Below are 22,100 nucleotides of genomic sequence, written 5' to 3' on the forward strand. Positions count from 1 at the left end.
AAACCTTTCATGTAGGGCTAACCCCAGCTTACCTAAAGCCAAAAAAAAAAAAAAAAAAAAAACAAAACCAAACACACTCTTGACTTAACGGTTGATTTGGAAAATTTGCCTTAATTTTTTTTTCTGTTTAGATCCTCTGATTTTCAGCTTTGATCAAATTTAAAAAGAAAAAAAAAAAAACATAAACAAAACAAAAAAAAACCCCACTATAATAATATCAAAAGTTAGTTATAGAATCCATAGAATAATTTACTGAATAGCTATACTGGTATTATGCTGGATAGCTAAGGGATGCGACCACTATGCAAGATTCGGCAGTTATGGCCCATGTGGTCCTTATGAACTCATGTGTTTGGCGATTGGAAAGATTTAATAAAAAGGACATCTGGTATTTATGAACACTATGGGGCTGTTACAATTACTTCTGTATAAGAATCATGGTGGACCCTCACCCCTGAGGAAGAATAAAAAAAGAGAAATTTGAAAAAAAAAAAAAAAAAAAAAGGCGTAGCGTTACCCAGCACACAGACTTTTGGTTTAAGAGCCTAGTGACTATAGGCTAGAAGTCTGATCTGGGTTTGAGTGTAAACCCCACAAATGTAAACCGTGTGTTCAGCCATTCATGATTTGATAGTTATTGTTACATAGTAGGCGAGGTTGAAAAAAGACACAAGTCCAACCTACGTGTGATTATGTGTCAGTATTACATTGTATATCCCTGTATGTTGCGGTCATTCAGGTGCTTATCTAATAGTTTCTTGAAGCTATCGATGCTGCCCGCTGAGGCCACCGCCTGTGGAAGGGAATTCCACATCCTTGCCGCTCTTATAGTAAAGAGCCCGCTACGTAGTTTAAGGTTAAACCTCTTTTCTTCTAATTTTAACGAGTGGCCATGAGTCTTGTTAAACTCTCTTCTGCGAAAAAGTTTTATTTCTATTGTAGGGTCACCAGTACAGTATTTGTATATTGAAATCATATCCCCTATCAAGCGTCTCTTCTCCAGAGAGAATAATGTTCAGTGCTCGCAACCTTTCCTCATAAGCAAGGTCCTTCAGACCCTTTATTAGCTTTGTTGCCCTTCTTTGTACTCGCTCCATTTCCAGTACATCCTTCCTGAGGACTGGTGCCCAGAACTGGACAGCATACTCCAGGTGCGGCCGGACCAGAGCCTTGTAGAGAGAATTATCGTTTTATCTCTGGAGTTGATCCCCTTTTTAATGCATGCCAATATTCTGTTTGCTTTGTTAGCAGCAGCTTGGCATTGCATGCCATTGCTGAGCCTATCATCTACTAGGACCCCCAGGTCCTTTTCCATCCTAGATTCCCCCAGAGGTTCTCCCCCAGTGTATAGATTGCATTCATATTTTTGCCACCCAAGTGCATTATTTTACAGTTTTCTACATTGAACCTCATCTGCCATGTAGCTGCCCACCCCATTAATTTGTTCAGATCTTTTTGCAAGGTTTCCACATCCTGCAGAGAAGTTATTGCCCTGCTTAGCTTAGTATCGTCTGCAAATACAGAGATTGAACTGTTTGAATTGTTTATCCCATCCTCCAGGTCGTTTATGAACAAATTAAATAGGATTGGTCCCAGCACAGAACCCTGGGGAACCACACTACCCACCCCTGACCATTCCAAGTATTCCCCATTTATCACCACCCTCCCCATTTATAGCCCTTGTAGCCAGTTTTCAATCCATGTACTCACCCTATGGTCCATGCCAACGGACCTTATTTTGTATAGTAAACGTTTAAGGGGAACTGTGTCAAATGCTTTTGCAAAATCCAGATACACCACGTCTACGGGCCTTCCTTTATCTAGATGGCAACTCACCTCCTCATAGAAGGTTAGTAGATTGGTTTGGCAAGAACGATTCTTCATGAATCCATGCTGATTACTGCTAATGATACTGTTCTCATTACTAAAATCTTGTATATAGTCTCTTATCCCCTCCAAGAGTTACATACTATTGATGTTAGGCTAACTGGTCTTGTAAAAAAAAAAAAAAAGAAGTGCTATGGTTGTTTATCACTATATTTTGGTTTTCAACACTAATAAACATTATCATATGCTCTCCTTGGACGAATCCCAGATACTTCATAAAGGCCCGGAGTTCTGTCCGACTGAGAACGTCGACAAGTTTGAATTTGTAAAAGATCCTCAACTCTTTGCCCGCAGACTTATGCTTAAAAATATGTACCAAAAACCTGGAGGACGGACGGACCTCACACCCAGTGAGAACAAGGCAATTGACCAGCTAGTTTCCCTCTTAGAGGAAAGTGATATGGCCGATCTAATCGACCATATCGATCTACCTCAGGTGCTCTCCCTATCCCAGGAAGCTATAGCAGGGACCAAAGACACTCCCTCAGGATCTAAATTAAAGAAAAAATCCTCATTATTTCCACCTCCCAGCTCCAATCCGAATATTGCTGCATTTTTATGGTTGGTCAATGGCGACATTGATAAACTTCACGTAAACCCTCTCAGGGTAACCAATATCAATTCCTCTAAAAAGCAAGCTTTAAAATCTCTCAGTGACAATGCTTCTGTCACAATTAAACCTGCAGATAAAAAAGGGGGAAATATTGTCCTTATGGACAATACACAATCTTAAAAAATAAAAACTGGTATAGCAAGATAACTCCTGATATAGTCCAAAAATATAATCTGGAGTTCTATCAACTAGTGGACCAAGCTTATTCCAACAATATTATCAAACAAAACTACCTGGGACTACATCAGAACGACTTTTCCTAAAGTACCAACTTCATAATCGTTGCCCAAGGTCCATAAGGATGTACACAATCCTACAGGCAGACCAATCATTTCCGGTAGGGGGTCCATCAGTGAGAACACCAGCCATCTCATTGACGAACACCTCAAATCATATGTAGCTGCTCTACAGTCTTATGTTAAGGACACGATCCACTTCCTTAGAATCAATCGAAAATCTAGTGATGCCAGATGGGGCCCATCTTGTCACCATAGATGTGGAGGCGCTCTACAGCTCCATCCCCCATCACAAGGGGATGGTGGCTGTAAGGCATACCATTTTTCAAAGCAGTGATGTGGACTGGGGATATAATGAATGCATCTTGTCACTCCTTGAATACATCCTTTACCATAATGTCTTCACATTCAACAGCTCCCACTACCTCCAGGTGCAGGGGGTAGCGATGGGGACTTGTTGTGCCCCGTCCTATGCCAACCTGTACCTGGGGGAGTGGGAGAACATGTTTTTGAATGATGAAGCTTTGTTAATGTACACAGACCACCTTTTAGTGTGGTTTAGGTACAGCGACGATATCTTTACCATCTGGGACAGCCCTCTTGAATTGCTTAATCAATGTCTGGCACGTATGAACTGCAATGAATTCAACCTTGCCTTTACCATGTCTTCTGACACTAACACCATTTCATTTCTCGATGTGCAGGTTTTGAGGAACACTGACAGTACACTCAGCACCAGCCTTTACTGCAAAACCACCGCAGGCAACAATATCCTGCATGCCTCCAGCTTCCACCCGGAGACCTTGATTAGGTCTATACCATACAGTCAATATTTAAGGGTGAGACACAATTGTACTAATGATGAGGTCTTTCGTCTTGAAGCAGGTAAATTATGTGATAGGCTGCTGCTGAGGGGTTACTCCATTACGTCATTGAAAAAAGGCATTCCGACAGGCCACCACCCGAAGCAGACAGGATCTCCTTTATTCCCAGCAGCCCACCAAATCAGACAACTCTGAGAATTATAACCAAATATTGTAACCAACACGCAGAAATTTGGAAAATGGTTTCCAAATATTGGCACGTTCTCACGATGGACCCTAACTTAAGATGTTTGCTGCCAGAGGCCCCCCTTTTTACCTTTAGAAAAGCAACCTCAATTGCCTCCAAAATTGGTTAGAAGTGAATATAGGGAAGAAAACAAGGTCGTTCACTGCAAGTATAGGGGCACCTATATGTGCGGGGCATGTGGCTACTGTAGCTACATGGATACCAGCAGAAGTCCAATCCTACCCAATGGGCAAATCCTCAAACCCCGTCATTTTGCGAACTGTCAAACTTTTGGGGTTGTCTACCTTCTGAAATGTGACTGTGGATGCTTTTACATTGGGAAGACCAAGCTTCCCTTTTGGAAAAGAGCATACCGACATATTCATAGTATGCAAACCTGTAACCCAGACTTGCCTCTGGGGAGACATACCACTTTGGTCCATTCAGGGGTTTTCCCCAAGATTAAATTTTTGATTTTGGACCGTATCCACCCCAGTTCGAGAGGAGGAGACTGGAAAAAAAGTCTCCTCCAGCTCAAAGTGCGGTGGATAAACAACTTGAAGGCTACCCGTCCACATGGGTTAAATGATGCTATGCGTTTCAGGCCCTTTTTGGATGGTTTCAATTCGGGAGGTATGGAAAAGTAATAGAATTACCAGTCTCATGTCCCCTTCCCTTTCTATTCTTCTTGTCCTTTGCCAGCTTTGATTTGATATGTTTGTTCCCTGTATATTATTCGTCATCATTTTTGCTTGATTTTCCCTTTGTATTTTATATTTGCCATCTCAAAACATGCCCTAGTTGTTTATACTATCTACACACCATCAGCCCTTATCTGGTATCTGGCTGGTTCTTCTCTGGCTGTGGTTCCCCCCCTCTTTTCTTTGCCATTTCTTGTGTCCATACACTGAGGATTTTGGCATGGAGTCTCCTGTTGGTCCCTTCCTTGTGGCATAATACACTACTGGGCTTATGTATTTGCCCCATGTGTTCATACATTTTTAATTTTTTCTAATTACATATTTTTTTTCTCTTTAGGCCCTTTTTCACACTTGCACCCATTTTCACGTGCACCCGGCGCGGCGGGGAGGACTCTATGAGTGCCTCCAGGGATCGAGTTTCCGCTTTTCCTTGCAGACACCCCCCTCCCATTGGTATCCATGATGACCTCTGTCATGAGGTATCTCTGCCGCGCTGGTGGGACGTCACTGCACCGTGCCCCTCCGCGCCGCTTTTGCATGAAGTCAGCATGCGTACGCCATGGGGGCGGCTCGGTCGCCGTGCTGTCCATGCGGCGTCCTCTGCGCCTGCACCTTGGGGAGGCGCGGCGCAGTGGCGACTCGGGGGCCCGCCTTTGGAGGTGTGGTCCAGGGGAGATCATACCCAGCTGTTCGGCATTCAGCTGAACACAGGGGATCTATTTATACCAGCTCTCAGTGCAGTTTAGGTAGGGCCTGGGGTATGACGCTCTTTGGATGAATCTTTGTTTGGGTAAGTTACAGCATATATTCCTTTTTCTTACACTGTATGGCTGTTTTTTGGTGGTACACCAGCCTGCTTAGCTACAAGTTCCCTCCTGACACACGTTTTGTTGGGCGCTTTTTATAGTTTCACAGTATTCTCAATAGACAGCGGTTCCTCTCAAATGTGCGTCCTTCCAACTACCTCCCCCACTTTTTCACTGGCCTGTGAGTGCTACCACCTGTCAACCCGGGTAAGTTTTATGCAATCCTGAATGTTTGTAATGGTTGGAGGATCTACAGTATCTCCACCTGCCCATGCATATACTCACCCTCCTTTTTAGATACTTTGCCACTCTGATTTTTCTCATTTTTGTCCCGTGCTTTTCTCTCTCCTTTCCAGATCCTCCTTTCTCTTTGGGCCCCAGTGCACGTCAGCCCGCTTATGGTCTGAATATTCGGAACTTGGTGAGGCTGTTCGGGTATGAGGAGGTGGACATCACTTCTCCCCCTCTACAAATTGGCCTTGTTTTTGTTCTTATTTTTGATTGCCATTCAGTGGAGGGGATCTGTGGGAGACTCCATGCCTCAATTTTTTTCATTTTTTTTAAATATTTGGATGCATACATGTACTTCCTTAGCGATTATGATGTGAGTATTATTAATGTCTGTTGGATTCAGTATATATGCAGTTTCATGTGTTACGATCTGTTTGTTGATCATTATATATTATTTGAATCTCATAGACACTGTACTTCCTGTGAAAACCCCTGTTGAAGGAGACCACAGTTCATCTCTGAAACGTCGTTGGGTTTGGGATTATATACCTTGTCATTTTGCTGAAATGTTTGTACTACATGATGCATCCTCGTTTTTATCATATTTTCATTATGTTTTTCATGTCCTTAATAAACTTTATATTTTGATATACATGTCCTATGCTTTGGTAGTGCCTTTAAAAGTCCCACCCCTAGGGGGATTCTCCATTTTTATTATATATTATACACACACTAAGGTTTTTAGACAACTATTACTTGGTTGCCTTAAAAGTCCCAGTAGAGGTTATTTAGTTGGGGTTATTTGCACCTGGTAATTCTGCAAGCAATACACTTCCTGTCCTAGGGGCGAACAACATTGTCTGCACTGTATCATCCATGGGAGGAGTAGCCTTGTTACCTCAGGCTGCTCTCCTGGTCTGTACTGCAAGCACCTCCCCCTCCGTTTCATAGGGAGAAGGTGCTCTGTATTTCACATAAGATAGCTGGGAAAGCAAATTCTGCACTTGCAGAAAATATACTTAGCCTGAAAAAGGAAAAACAAATACAGCCACCAATGTCTAAGGAATGGTAAGCTTCAAAATGTTAGAACTTTTTTTTCTTCAGTTTAGACATAATTTAAGTTCTATGACACTTACTTTTGAATGTCTTGGACTTCTGTGTAGTCTTCGTCTCTTGTTCATCGTGATGACGATGCCAATCATCTCCATAACCATTGCTAAGCAACTTGCTAAAATTAACTGCATCATTTCCATTTCCTGGCCTTTAGCGTGTGGGAGAGAAAGAGATAAAACAAAGATAAAGTCACTGCTCTGTGCTCAGAGTGGACCCAAGAACTGAGGGATCAGAGGTCGTTTGATTGCTCAGTTCTTGGGCTTACAGCCGGCAGGGAACATCTGCAGCATCGGACTGATGCTGCAGTAGGTAGATGGGTATGTATTTTTTTTAGAATTCCTGCACTTTTCCCCTTTAGGTGGTAACATCCAGTTGGCTGTGCTGTATGAGGTGGGTGTGAATCTCAGACATGGATGGACAGAAAGAGAACCTTTGGCAGGTAAAACATCTCCCTTGCATGTGTTTTATTTATCATGAGTCAGCCATGATGTATAGATTACATCTTTAACAGCTAAAGGGTTAAAATGTGCTCCAGTGATTTGCCAATCTGTTCTCAGTATCGGCTTTTACAGGGTATTTTTTCCACACACAATTTGGAATTATCACCATTTAGTTCCCACACATCTCCCATTTCCTGTACACAAATCTACAGCGGTATATGCAATAAAATATAATATTGTAAAATGTATTTTGGTAAGGGCATTTATTGTCAGTTATCAGAAAGGGTCCCATCAGTGGAAAAAAAAAAAAAAGTTTGGCATGTTGCTATACCACAAGAATGTACTCGACTCACAATCATAAAGCTTCCTACATTTTAGAATACATGATTATTATATATTGTGAGCTACTGGCTGGCAGGACTGTGGATGGTGTTTCACCTACACATAGTGAGGGGCTCCAGGGTTTATGAATGATGTGGAGAAAACAAACTTTCTTAGAATCTTATGAAGTCATGCCTGGTGACTTTGTAGCGCTTTGGGTGGGAATACACCTCCATTCCTAGCCCTTCATCTCACCTGGTAGCCAGACTTCATCATTATATTTATTCAGTGGGTGGCCCTGCCAAATGACTTGTTGGAGGAGCCTGCTGGAATATTTTTGACAGAAGTGCAGCTTTATCCAATCAGATGCAGCCACTGTTCGGGTATTCTGGGAGCTGCTGCCAACAGCTGTCAAAGTATGATAACGCAGCAGGGGGATTCATCTGAGCGGTTTAGTTTAAAAGAAAGAAATCCAAGATTGTATGTCCAGCTTGAACCCTGGTTCACATTGGTGCGATTTGACATGTCAAATTGGCGGCAATGGCACCGTCCTAAAATCGGTGCGATGCCGCACCGATTTCAAAAAGTAGTTTTACATTGACATCTGTCCAGAAACCCGCACAGATGTCTGTGAAACCATAGCCGAAATCGGAACTGACATGCGGGAGAAATGTTGTGCGAGTTCAGCTGAACTCGCACGGCTTCATTCCTGCAGCTCAGTGTGAACCTGGGCTTAGTCTCAGTTCTAAGCAGGTCTTTATGTATGCGAGCTGACTGATGCTCTATCTCTTGCTCTCTGCTGTGAGAGCTTGCTGCTGGTTGAAAAGGCTGAGCACTGACAGAATACAAAAAAGGAAGGAGTACTAATGCTGCCCGTTTGTTTTGGGGAACTTAGAGTTGAGTTAGTTGTAATGGTTTTATGCTATGAATTTTGCTGTACAAATCCTAACTGCATTGAAACATATACAGTATAATATCTACAAAGTTTGAAAAGCCTGACTCGAATCCAGCTCAAATACTATTAGGCTCCATTCACACCTGTGCGTTCCGAGAGATGGTTTCTTTTTTTCCATGTGAGTGTGCTTGAAACCCATCCCTAGACAAGTTTTTCTGGATTGGAATAGAGCAGGGAACACCTAAAACTTCTGTTAATTTTTAATACTGTTAACCCTACTGGGGAGATTTTACTTCTCCTTTACCTCTTTTTCCCCCACTGTGAAAACCAGAAGAAGATGTTATCGTTTAACTTTTTTCCAGTCCAACTAACACATGGGAGTTCTGGAATCACAGGCTATTCTGCCTGTGATTCCAGAATCGCAGCAAAACGTGGGACGTGTTTGCAATGCCATTACTTCGAATATTACCCCAATTGCAGTGCGATTTTGCCGTGGTCATTGCATGATAAATTGTGCTGCAATCATGGCAAAATCGCATTGCTTGTCGCTCAAAAAGGAGCAGGAGCTTTTTTTTGGCGACAGCAGCACGCATTGGGATTTTCCACAATTGCAACGCGATTTATCGTGCGACAACAGCGCACCGCGATTGAGGTGCCATTAGAAGTATTGCCATCTCAAAACGCGTCCCGCATTTTGCCACAATTCTGGAATCACGGGCATAATCGCCTGAGATTCCAAAACTCCCAGTTGTGAATGAAGCCTTATAGTTAGAATGGAAACAAGTTAAACAAGAATATGTTTTTATTCCGGTTGTCACACAGTGGGAAGAGGGGTAAAGGAGAGGAAAAATCTCCCCAATAGGGCTAACAGTATTAAAAATTAACAGGCGTTTTAGGTGTTCCCTGCTCTATTCCAATCTAGAAAAATTTATCTAGGGTTGGGTTTCAAGCATACATACAAGGCAAAAAAGAAACCATCTCTGTTCCTATTACATAAATTATGTAAATTGTAGGTGCTCTACACGTACCAGTAATAAATAAAATATCCCTATGACTATCCCAATGCCACAATCCTTGTCCTTAACTAATCTAGCCAATCCCAAAACCTGCTGCATCTGTATGTCACACTGGCCAAATGGTCCTGAACAAGTCAGGAGAACTGAATACTTTGTAACTACTTGCACTATTGCATTCACTGGATGAATATCATACCAAGATTAGTTAATTTCTGTCTCTAGTTAGGGCTCATTCACACTAGCCCACACACAAACAATGCGGGGCTGGTGTCTGTTGTGTAGGGGAGACGTGATGTGTTATTGCAGAAAGTATAGCTCAGCAGACAGGAAAGACACAAAGATGACCAGTACCCAGTCCTGACACATGGCCCATTTCAGGCCCCATTTATAATTTCAACAAATAATAAAGAAGGTTAGGGTATAGTTCCACACAAAAGAAAGGATTACATTTTAACATTACTTAATTACACAATAACACATCATCTATTGTTAAATGCGCTTCATGTTAATGTGCTTTTTCCATATCTACAGTATTATTATTTAGCTTGTACCCCCCAACATTTTGGCAATTCTGTACATCAAGTAAAAGCTAGTTAATCCAACACTGTAATGCTTCTAGAATACTTACATTGGTGGAAAGAAACATTTTTTCCCAGGCCTAGCATGTCCTGTCTTTGTGGGAGGAGGTCCTTTACCAGATGCAGTCACATTGTTGTCTTGCTTTATTGCAGGAAGCTTCACCTAAAGAATGACATTTATAAAAAGTAAAAAGTGAGTTGAATGGCTAGGATTACATTTTCAAATGTATGCATCGTCTGACTTTCATGCAATATTCATAGCAACCTCCAGTAGAAGCAACCAAGATGTGCTGATGAGGAGGGAGTCCTTACATGCACAAAAGCAAATTTCTGATCTCAGGATAATTAAAACCTTTGTAACTAGACCTACACAATTTGACATATTGGTACACAGTGGTTTGCTCAACAATAACACTAATTAAACCACTTTCTACAACACATTTCATATTTTTTTTTTATTTATTAACAAAAAAGGGAAGAAAGTTTTAATATATGTACATTTAAATATGTTGCATAAGTGTTTTTTGGTAGAATTCGATTTTCAAAAAATTGTTAGTACCAGGACCCCAAATATATGTAAGTTTTAATAAATTGGCTGCAATTTACTAACTAGTCCGGGAAGGTGTTCGGGTTAAGACAAGATTTTTGTCAAAAAAATAAAAATAAAAAATCTACGGTAGGTTAAAAATTGTGCAGTAAAAAAACAAATACCCAAAATAATAGAAGATGCATAAAAAAAAAAAAAGAAAAAAAAAAAAAGTTACTGCCCATCAATTTAGTGTTAAATTAAAAATGACAGCCCATCAGGTAGGCATTATGGGGCCCCCATAAATTTCTAACAGCAGCCCTGACAGCCACTAATTGCAGCCACTGGCCAGTGAATGGGTTAACCAAGCAGAGAGTTAGACCAGTAAACAACCAGAGTGGTGGATGAATAAAAAATGTCCGAGGCCCCCCTCCTTCCCAACGCTTTCTGCAGCCCCCACCTGGAGGGCACAGTGATTCCCTTGGAGTGCTGCAACTGTAAAACACAGGACTGTAATTAAATAGCCTACAGGCACCAAGTTCTTGTTGGAGGTACATTTACAGTGGGGGTCAGGATTGGGTTAAGCGGATATGGCAGAGCAGCGCCAGGATCTGCAAGGAGCGGACAATATTCTCGGGTTCCCCCCAGATGCCTGATCAGCAGTTAGCTCAGCCTCTCAGCTCATCACTGAAAACTGGAGCCAGCTGCTCCTTCCCCTCTTCAGCCTGGCTTCTGTAAGCACTGAAGAAGCAGGGCAAAGCGTGGTGAATGGCATTCACCCTCTCGACTCAAAGCAGACTGAGAATCAAGCAAAAATCGTCAGTCATGTGGTCGCTCAGTTCTTGGCGCTAGAGCCAAAACATGGGACAGATGCTGCAGCATGGAGGGGAGTACGCAGATTTGTTATTTTTTCAAATCCCACAATTCTCTTTTTTTTTCTCGTTAAAAAAAAAAAAAAAAAAAAAAAAAGAAGAAGAAGGGGAAAAGGGTTTTACAGAGTAATTGTTACGGTTAAATAATATATATATATATATATATATATATATATATATATATATATATATATATATATATATATATATATATATATATATATATATATATATATATATTATATTTTATTTACAACTTTTTTTTTTCTTTTAAAAAGAGAAAGCGCATACTGGTGGAAGAATAATTTAAGGAGAATCTTCAGTTTAAAGAAAAGGGTTTAGAATTAACTCAAGTCAACACTGCATATCCATATTACAGACTGTCAGCCAAGCTGTCCACCCACACGATTTACTGTGTAAAACACGGTTCGTTAAACCCTGACACTGATGATTTTGTAGAACAAGCCTGAGCTTATTACCTGACAGGAACAAAAAAAAAAAAAAAAAAACAGCCCTTTGTTATGAATATTTGTACCTAGAATTATGCAGTAAAGATGTCAATGGTACACTGTAGCATGCAAATATCACCACCAGTATAAGAATAAGTTTGTCTATTCATTCTTGAGATTTACATAACGCTGCCTCACAGCACACCTCTGTTTTGCAGGGGACAGGATTTTAATCTACCGCAGCTTGGGGCATTGCTAAGAGTGTGAAAGACCGATGTAAATGGACCCCAACTTACTTCCACATGGCTGTCATGTGTGGGTGGGCTCCTCCTATACATTCACAATGCACAGCGTCACAGGTTGTTAAATTCAAACCATATACTGTCACATGCACAAATGAAAGCCCTAGACCTCTCTCTCCATCCTCCTGGTCACTTCACTATTAACCCCTTCCCACATGGAGTACCCACACATAGGCTTAGGTTTGACAGAAGCTCCAGAAATGCAGCAGACAACCTGGGGCACATAACGTTACCTGATGTGTGCTGCATAAGGGGGTTCTCTCTCTCACATTCAGGTGGAAGACTCCTTTTCCTCCACCCCCACCCACTCCAGATCCAGCCAGGCTTGCACCAGTAAAAAAAGGACATTACTCTCCTTTCTCTCCCCAGGTATTGACTGAACTTCACCCTCCCCCCATTTAGTCTTTAATCTTTGCAAGGGCCCAGGAGGGCTTAACGCAGAGAGGTCAGGAGTACGTAATGCAAAGAGCGTAGGGCTCTGGAGTATGTAACACGAAGAGGGCAGTGGTAAGAAGTTTGCAATTCATAGACAGCAGGGTTCAGAAGTGCATAATGCACAGTGTCCAGGGGTCAGTAGTGTGTAATACAGAGTGCAGAGGTAAAGAGTGCATAATGCAGAGTGTAGAGGTCAAAAGTATTTACCACACAGGCCAATGTACAACTCCCAGTACAAAGCAACTAACCACCCCCTCCCAATCTATTCTAGTATAGATCTCCCCTCCCCCATGTTTTTGCCCAGTACACATCTGTACTCTTTCCCCCCCCTTAATTTCTCCACAGTACAATGCCCACTTAGTACATTTTATCCCCCCCCCCCATATCAAGATCTACCCTACCTCCCCAGTATAGAGATCTATGCCATGCACATCAGAGTGAAGGATGAGCTTAGGAGAGCCTTCCATGGCTTTGTACTGCCACAGTATCTGAGGTCCGACAGGCAGAAGCAGGCAACTGTAATGCAAAAGCCACTGGAGTGAAGAAAAAAAAAAAAAAAAAAAAAAAAAGGCTGTGGCATCCACAAGAAATGTGAGACTTGTGCCCTTGGTGGCCAGCACCAGTAACACCCATGGCTGCAGTGTAAACTCTTACAGATCTACTCTCCTCTACCCAGCAAGTGACTAGACAGAAATAGAACTCTGATGAGTGCATCTGTCATTCTGCCTTCTCCTTTCTCCTATTAGCATGCTCCTTTTACTGCAGAAAAACCTGACCAGTTCCTTTTCCTGGGCTCTCCCAGTCTGAGCTCTGCTATACAGGGGACTGAAAGAGGTTGATATCAAGCCAAACTAAAGTTTTTAATGATATATAATGTGTAAATTACTACAATATATCTGCCTGGAATTCAGCATTGGGAGGTTTGTTCCCTTTTTTCTCTGGAAACGTGAAAATTCTTAAGGTATTCTCTGTTTAAAAAAAGCTGCAGATTTCACTGCACATGTGTTTTTAGTTTTCAGTCTTTTGTCATCTACCATCACTACTAGTGCTAGGAATCTGTTGAATGACTAGCAGAAAAGCATTATTAACTTGATATACATTTTAACCAGCCGTTCTAGCACAGTATGCATATTTGTAAATGGTATTTAATTTTTCTTTGTGTCATATTTTTATGTTTTTAGGCAATCATACCTCTGCTATGACAAGACAGAAGCTCCAGGAGTTCTGCTCAGTGAATCTTCATAGTACTTACAGTACACTGTTTCAACTTCTTTACAAAGGCGAACCAAAGCAAAGTTGCAAGGAAGGAGCAAACTTGCAAAGAAGTTTAATATCCATCAGATTTTTAACACTTTTCTTACTTTATAGCTATTTTTGTTTTACTTCAACTAATCAGGCCTATTTTTAAAATGAAGCACCTTTTTGTCATGAGGATTCTCTTTTTCATATTCTTCAGATTCACGCTGCCAAATGGTTTTCTGATCAAAATCAAATGGGCCTTTTCTTGCTTCATAGGTCTGCTCACTTTCTTCCTTGTCAAATTCTTCATGGATCATGTAGTCTGGCACATTTCTCAGGGGCGCACTGTCAAGACAAGATGAAATATAAAATACAACGATATTGATATACATTTAAAAAATAAATATTCATGCAATCACAAACGACATCTAACGTATTTGACTTTTTTTTGACAAAAGAACAATCGGCATTACTACTTTTTAGGGTAAAGCCCCTATCAGATTTTTATTGCAGTTTTTTTTCACATTTGAGAGTCCTCCCTTCCTGTCCTAGCGAGGTCAGTGGAGCAGAAAAAGCCCAAACTTTTCAGGATGAACTGTCTGGTGGATCCTACAAGGTTACCATTCCGTTCTAGTAACCATGTCACTTTGACCTAGTATTGTAGAATATAAGGCACAGGACAGAAATCAAAGTGAAACTTTCTATGCTGAACAATGAGCACAGAAATTTAAGGTGAACTTTACATGGTCTAAATAGTGCAAGTACCCATATTAATCTTCAAACCAGTCTTTGTGTAACTATGTAGTTACCTGGGTCCTAAGCAAAGAGTGTACACAGAACTTCATCTTTTCTCCAGGTGATTATTAACACCTCCCCTCTGACATCAACCCTACCTCCTTTTCTTATACTGTAAAATTCTAGTGCCTCTAATACTTACTGAGGGTCTTGCATGTGATAGCTGATGACAGGAGGTAAAGCTTAGTGTTTGTATAGGGCAGTGCCTAACCTTAACTTGGTGAAAATGTAAGGCCCTAATTATTGCCTCGGTCTGGGATCCATGGGGTTCCCTAAAAAAATAAAAAAAAAAGAGATTGAAGACCAACACGGGTGTTTACAGGCTGTAGTGCTTGTTCTATTGTTACTTTATGCACTTTAGGCCAGGCGATGTTCACTTTAAAACATAACTATAGTTATCAATATATTAACCCTCATAATACCATTTGTAGCCCCATCTACAAACCTGAAAATCGACAAGCACCCTAGACAGAGTTTAGGTCTACTCCAGATCAGGCAGATTCTACTTCAGGGGTATTGAATTAAAATTTACGGAGGTCCAATCAGAAAAATGTTCTTCCAGTGGAGTTCTGAATCGCATATTTGTGCGATGACTCAAATCCTTAAAGTGTTAATTAAACCTAGGAACCTGCATTCACTGTATCTGGTCTCCGACAGTACACAGAACATGGAAGTGCAATTATTTTAGTAAACAAACTGCTATATACTGGGTATTTAGCAGTCTTGTGACTTCTATCAGTTCCTAGTAAGGCTTGTAGGAGGAGTTTATTTCTCCCACGATTGTTCGATCAGGATCCAGGACCACTGACCTTGTGTCTGGACAGTGCTGATTGGCCGTGTGCTGATGACATGCACCCTTCCAAGAGAAGAAAAAAAAAAAAAAAAATTTATACCTCAGACTCTATAGACTAGTTTAGGTTATTTTTTTGAGTCAGTGAAAGGAGATGATCAGAGAAGCCAGGATCAAACAGCCTTTTTACACAATGCAGAGGATTAACTCCATAGGTTACACAGTGAGTATAACAAGCATGCTTTACTGCATATACAGACCGATTTTACTGCTGTAGGTTTAGTAACACTTTACCCATCACAGCCCCCTTCCTCTTAGATCACAATCCTGTTCTTACATCAGTGTACTCAGTTCCCCTGCGCATCACAAGAAAGTTCCCTCCCCCTCACATCAAGATGCTCCCTTTACATCACAGCCCCCCCCCCCCCCCTCTTAACAGCAGTGTCCTCAGCCCCCCTTCAAAGTAGTGTTCTCAGCGCCCATTCATATCATTCTCCTTCCATCCCATTCACAGTAGTGTTCTTAACCCCCCCTCCACATCACCCCCCCCCCCCCAACAGTTGTATTCTCAGACCCCCTTCACAGTAGTGTCCTCAGCTCCCCTCATCACTACCCCCAAACACACACACACACACACACACACACATAGTGTCCTCAGCACCCCTTTACATAAACCCTTGGCCCCCTTCCTTCATAATAGTGTCCTCAGTCGCCCATCACATCTCCCATCCTTCACAGTAGTCCTTCACTTATCTACCTTACAAAAAGGTACACAGGGCGGGAGAGGCACAGCAGGTCTGGATGGAGGGTGAGCACTGCACAACTTTTCACAAGTTAACAAGCTGGTGATTGGTTGCCAAGCCTGCCCTGCATCCTACCAGTCACCTACTGGTTAACTTGAAAAGTAAACTCAGGGAGCTCCACTATAACAGAACAGAAACTCACTAAAACACCACCACCAGGTAAACAAAGGAGACCAGTGAATACAGAATAGGGTGGGAATATAGACGCTGTCCTGCAAGAGTCATGGAAATACCGCTACCGGTAAGTCTAACGGGCGTTTTCCCCCCTCATCTTCCAGGGCAGCTACTTGAGAGGATAAGCAAGATTCTATACCTTAGGGAGGGACGACAGCCTGAAGTACTCTCCTACCAAAGGAGAGGTCCTGCCTGGAGAGCATCTGGACTCTATAAATGCTTGATAAACGCATGAGAGGAGGACCAGACAGCAGCTTTAGAAACTTCTTCTCATGATGCTCCCGCTCTTTCTGTCCATGGATCGCATTGATTGAGCTCTAATTCTGGAAGGAGGGTTGTGACCTGACACTCTGCAAGCTTCGCAAATAGCTTCCCTAATCCATCTGGAAATGGAACTTCTAGACGCTTTGGTCCCCTTCTTGGGGCCACTGAACAACACTATAAGTTGGGAGGATCTCCTAAACTCACTAGACCTTTCTAGATAAAGCAAAAGGCATCTTTTCACGTCCAAAAAAACGAAATATTTTCTCTTCCACATTCTTGGGGGAGGAACGAAAACTAGGAAGAACTACCTCCTGGGACCTGTGAAAGCTGGAAGAAACTTTGGGAAAGTACAAAGGATCGGGCCTAAATCACTACCCTGTCCTCTAAAATCCTCAGGAAGGGGTCCTTACAGGAAACACTCTAGATCAGAAATCCTTCTCCCCGACATTATAGCCAAACAAAAAGGAAATCTTTAAGGAAATTAGTTTCAGAGAAGCCTCATGCAAAGACTCAAAAGGAGCCCTAGTCAAAGCATTTAATACCAACGACAGATCCCAGGGAGGAATCGGTTTAACAGCCCTGGGTTTACACCTAGATCTGGCTGAAAGGAACCTCCTGATCAAAGGGTTCTCAGCTAGTCTTTTTTCTGTAAGCAAAGATAGGGTAGCAATCTGAACCCTAATGGTGCTGACAAAGTCCTTTCCCTACTGCCCTCTTTAAAAAAAAACCTAATATACAGTATCTCACAAAAGTGAGTACACCACTCACATGTTTTGTAAATATTTTATTCTATCTTTTCATGTGACAACACTGAAGACATTACACTTTGCTACAATGTAAAGTAGGGAGTTTACAGCTTGTAAAACAGTGTAAATTTGCTGTCCCCTCAAAATAACTCAACACAGCCATTAATGTCTAAAGCGCTGGCAACAAAAGTGAGTACACCCCTAAGTGAAAATGTCCAAATTGGGCCCAATTAGCAATTTTCCCTCCCCAGTGTCATGTGACTCGTTAGTGTTACAAGGTCTCAGGTGTGAATGGGGACAGGCGTTTTAAATTTGGTTTTAACCGCTCTCACTCTATCATACTGGTCTCTGGAAGTTCAACATGGCACCTCATGGCAAAGAACTCTCTGAGGATCTGAAAAAAAGAATTGTTGCTCTATATAAAGATGGCCTAGGCTACAATAAGATTGCCAAGACCCTGAAACTGAGCTGCAGCACGGTGGCCAAGACCATACAGAAGTTTAACAGCACAGATTCCACCCAGAACAGGCCTCGCCATAGTCGACCAAAGAAGTTGAGTGCTCAGCGTCATATCCAGAGGTTGTCATTGGGAAATAGACATATGAGTGTTGCCAGCATTGCTGCAGAGGTTGAAGGGGTGGGGGTGGGGTGGGGGTGGGTCAGCCTGTCAGTGCTCAGACCATACGCCACACACTGCATCAAATTGGTCTGCATTTCTGTCGTCCCAGAAGGAAGCCTCTTCTAAAGATGATGCACAAGAAAGCCCGCAAACAGTTTGCTAAAGACAAGCAGACTAAGGACATGGATTACTGAAACCATGTCCTGTGGTCTGAGACCAAGATAAACTTATTGGGTTCAGATGGTGTCAACCATGTGTGGCAGCAACTAGGTGAGGAGTACAAAGAAGTGTGCCTTGCCTACAGTCAAGCATGGTGGTGGGAGTGTCATGGTCTGGGGCTGCATGAGTGCTGCCGACACTGGGGAGGTACAGTTCATTGAGGGAACCATGAATTGCTAACATGTACTGTGACATACTGAAGCAGAGCATGATCCCCTCCCTTCAGAGACTGGGCCACAGGACAGTATTCCAACATGATAACGACCCCAAACACACCTCCAAGATGACCACTGCCTTGCTAAAGTAGCTGAGGGTAAAGGTGATGGACTGGCCAAGCATGTCTCCAGACTTAAACCCTATTGAGCATCTGTGGGACATCCTCAAAATGGAAGGTGGAGGAGCGCAAGGTCTCTAACATCCACCAGTTCTGTGATGTTGTCATGGAGGAGTCCAGTGGCAACCTGTGAAGCTCTGGTGAACTCCATGCCCAAGAGGGTTAAGGCAGTGCTAGAAAATAATGATGGCCACACAAAATATTGACACTTTTGGGCCCAATTTGGACATTTTCACTCAGGGGTGTACTCACTTTTGTTGCCAGCGGTTTAGACATTAATGACTGTGTTGAATTATTTTGAGGAGACAGCAAATTTACACTGTTATACAAGCTGTACACTCACTACTTTACATTGTAGCAAGCAACGTATCATTTCTTCAGTGTGAAAACAAAAGTTTTCCAAACGTTCCCATAGATCTTTGTGACTTACAGCTGTCCAGGATAGTCTCAATAACCCTCCCTGAACACCCTCTTAGTTGTAGGATGCACCGCTCAGCCTCCAGGCCATCAAACGGAAGGTCTGAGGGTTTGGATGGAGCACCGGCCCCAGACAGAGAAGATCCCTCCGTTCCAGCAGGGGCCGGGGCTCTATTGAGAGAGCTCTCAGCGAGGAGAACAAACTCCTCCTGGGCCACCAAGGGGCAAGCAGGATAGCTTCTGCTTAGTCCTGAATAATCTGCTGAACTGCCAGCAGTAAGAGGGGAAATGGAGAAGGCTAAGGCCAGAGTGAAATCCCACAGGAAGGAGGGCGCATCTGTCCCTAAGGACTTAGTCTCTCCTTCCAGTGAGAAGAAAGCCGGTAGTTTTTTGTTGAGACTGGATGCAAAAAGATCCAGTGGGAACACCCCACTTCAGCACGATCTCCTGGAACGGGACTTGGATTCAGTTCCCAACTGCTGGCACTAATGTTTACTCTACTCAGATAGTCCGCCAGAAGATTCACTGTCCCACTGATGTGCACCGCCCTGACTAAAGAGACATCAGGAGAGAATCTGCTGGGTTAACAATAGGATAGTATCCGAGCGAGTGCCCCCTTGCTTGTTTAGGTACGCCACGGTCGTGGCATTGTCCGAAAAAAAAATTCAACAGGTCCTTTGACTTTACCCTCTCCTCCAGAGCAATTAAAGCCTTCCCCACTGCTACCAGTTCTCTGAAATTCGATGAGCGGCATGCCTCCTCTGGCAACCAGGCTCCCTGGGCCTGCCAGTCCCCTGAGTGAGCACCCGAGCCCCACAGACTGGCATCTGTAGCAATTTTCATTGGGGAATGCTGTGCCCAGTCCTTCCCTCCCTGCAGATGTTCTCGCTGCTCCCACCAGGACAGATTGAGAAAATACTCTCTTGGAAGCTGCACAAGCTGATTCAAAAAAGTAGTTGAGCTACCAGTATGCTCATCCTCTGATGCAGACTCCTCATCAGATGAAGATAACGGATTCTCACCTTCTTCCAGGTCAGAAACATTATGTGAACTAATGGTCTTTGATACTAAAAGGTAGAGACTTAGCTGATGGTGCAGGCTCCTGAGTCACAGGTTTAGAAGTAGAAGGCCCTAGCCTGGCTACGAGAAAGGACGAAGGACAAGAAGAAGAAAGACACCCTTGTACCAACCCCACTGCTGCAGTAGCTCTTTATCCACAGACAAGGGCTTACCTTGGGGGCAGAGTTGGACCGGGATGCTACCGCTGGCTCAATTCTCAGTCCTGTCCTCAAGTTCCATAGAGGAGAATGAAGACCGACTGGAGATACTCCTCTGACTGCCGCTGCACCGCTAAAGCAGTGAGACCCCTGCATAGTACCACACTCAGACCCTTTAGAAAAGGGCGTCCCAGAAGTGCGTCATGTGACGCGGCAAGATGGCGCCGGAAGTCCTCCGACGCCATTTTGGTACACCCAACGTGGGGAAGACGCCTCTCTACACAGCTAGAAGCTGGAAATGAAAGGGAGTAGCCACTGCTAAACCACCAGGGAAGCAAGTAACCCAAAACATACAGAGGGCCCTTCTTGGTCTATAAATACAGAAAAACACCCCAGACATGTTCACAACCAGTACCAGACCTATGAAAAACAACAAACATTACGGTATGCTCCTGGAGGACGGTCTGGAAACACAAAACAACTGAGGGTCAGAGGAGAGGGAGGGGCCTTTTAAATTGTATCTGTTTTGCGTTTCCTGTAAAGGGCGGAGCCAATCATCTCAAGTAGCTGTCCTGGAAGATGACATTTTAAAAAAAGGGGAAGAAGAAGTAGTTGTTATGCTTCCCATTAGCTGATGTAGGTTTGGACACTGGCATGCATACACTATGGCAAACCGCAATGGTTCGCAAATGAAATACACATTAGTAAACATGGTGTAGCACCCTCTAGCTAAGTGTGCTAGTGTCAGTTGTAGTGTAGGTAAATTTGGCCTGGCTGAGAGCCAGGCTAGGTTGAATCTGGGCCAGTGAATCAGGTAGGCTGGATAACTCATCAGGCAGCGCCTCTGGTGCCTCCCCCCTACTTGCTGAAATCTTGTAGAAGCTTCCAGAAGAATGGGAGGGAGTTTAGGAGGTGCTGCCTGGAGTACTGAGGAGGGCTCTAGCCAATCCCCAGCAAATGGGCTTTCAAGGGGGTAGGCCCCTCATAAATACTCAGGGTCAGGCCAGTAGGGGCAGTGGAGTTCGGGTGGAAGCTGAAGATGAGGAGGCCGTCAGTGGCTCGAGGGTAACCCCCTAGTCGGTTGGGCGCTGGACCTCCTGCCTGGGGCTCAGGTGCTGGAGGGATCCTCTTAGAATACACGGAGGAGTCTTGTCCAGAGGCACGGAAGCAAGGTCGAGGACAGCAGGAGCCAGCGAGAATGTTCAGGTCTATATATTTGAAGTGACCCTGAGGAAGTTTCTTCCAGTCAAGTGGGCATCCCATTCCCATCCATGTTTATTAACCCCTAAATAAAAAACAAAAAAAACAAAAAAACAAAAAAAAACAAAAAAAAAACAAAAACACAAGAACAAAGTTGCTGGACTGTTTGTCTCAAGTGTGCCTGGCTGTGCAGGGTGGGGAAAACCGATTTACCAGCAGCTGCTTTGGGGGATGCACTACAATTATAAGTATATAATATGGTTGTCCACACACACTTGATGCACCGCTATAGACTCATCTTTAATAATTCAAGCACATTGTCTCCACGATCATAGTTCGCTATCAATTCATGTTCTCAAACTACTACTTTCCTCTGATCTGACATCGCTAACAGGAGCATTGATGGAATCATCTGCTGAATATTAGCTTGATATGTAAGGAGTTCTGTGCCAAAAACAATATGGAGGCTGCTTTTGCTGGCATCATTCCAGAAATGCTAAAGGTCTGCTTGCCTCTGGCGGGAATAGCTTTTGAGTTACCTATCCAACAGCATGCAGCTAGGAAAGTCAGAACTTATGATGCACATACTTACTGTGTGTTAAAAGAGAAAAGTTAAAAAAAAAAAAAAAAAAAAAAAAAAAAAAACCCCACACACACACACACAGTCATACTCACATAGATGGCTGCAAAACCGATCCCAGCTGCAGCTGTCCCGACACCTCCAAGACCGAGAACTGTACGATCAAAACACAGCTGAACGCTCAGTTTTCGGTCTTCAGCCTGCAGAGAGCTGGTAACTGTCAGTCATTTGC

General features: G+C 43.1%; 1 protein-coding gene across 1 annotated transcript in view; it reads right to left on the reverse strand.

Annotated features, from left to right (window-relative positions):
- The window catches only part of LG05H7orf57 (linkage group 05 C7orf57 homolog), a 79,270-nt gene that overhangs the window by 1,712 nt on the left and 55,458 nt on the right, over window positions 1–22,100 (reverse strand). Inside the window, exons 5-7 of the mRNA XM_073630630.1 lie at window positions 13,890–14,055; window positions 9,938–10,050; window positions 6,661–6,785 (exon numbers count right to left, since the gene is read on the reverse strand). Of these exons, the coding sequence (XP_073486731.1) occupies window positions 6,661–6,785; window positions 9,938–10,050; window positions 13,890–14,055 (404 nt within the window). The remainder of the gene's footprint in view (window positions 1–6,660; window positions 6,786–9,937; window positions 10,051–13,889; window positions 14,056–22,100) is intronic.

This window comes from Aquarana catesbeiana, linkage group LG05, assembly GCF_042186555.1.
Source record: "Aquarana catesbeiana isolate 2022-GZ linkage group LG05, ASM4218655v1, whole genome shotgun sequence".
Lineage (NCBI taxonomy): Eukaryota > Metazoa > Chordata > Amphibia > Anura > Ranidae > Aquarana > Aquarana catesbeiana.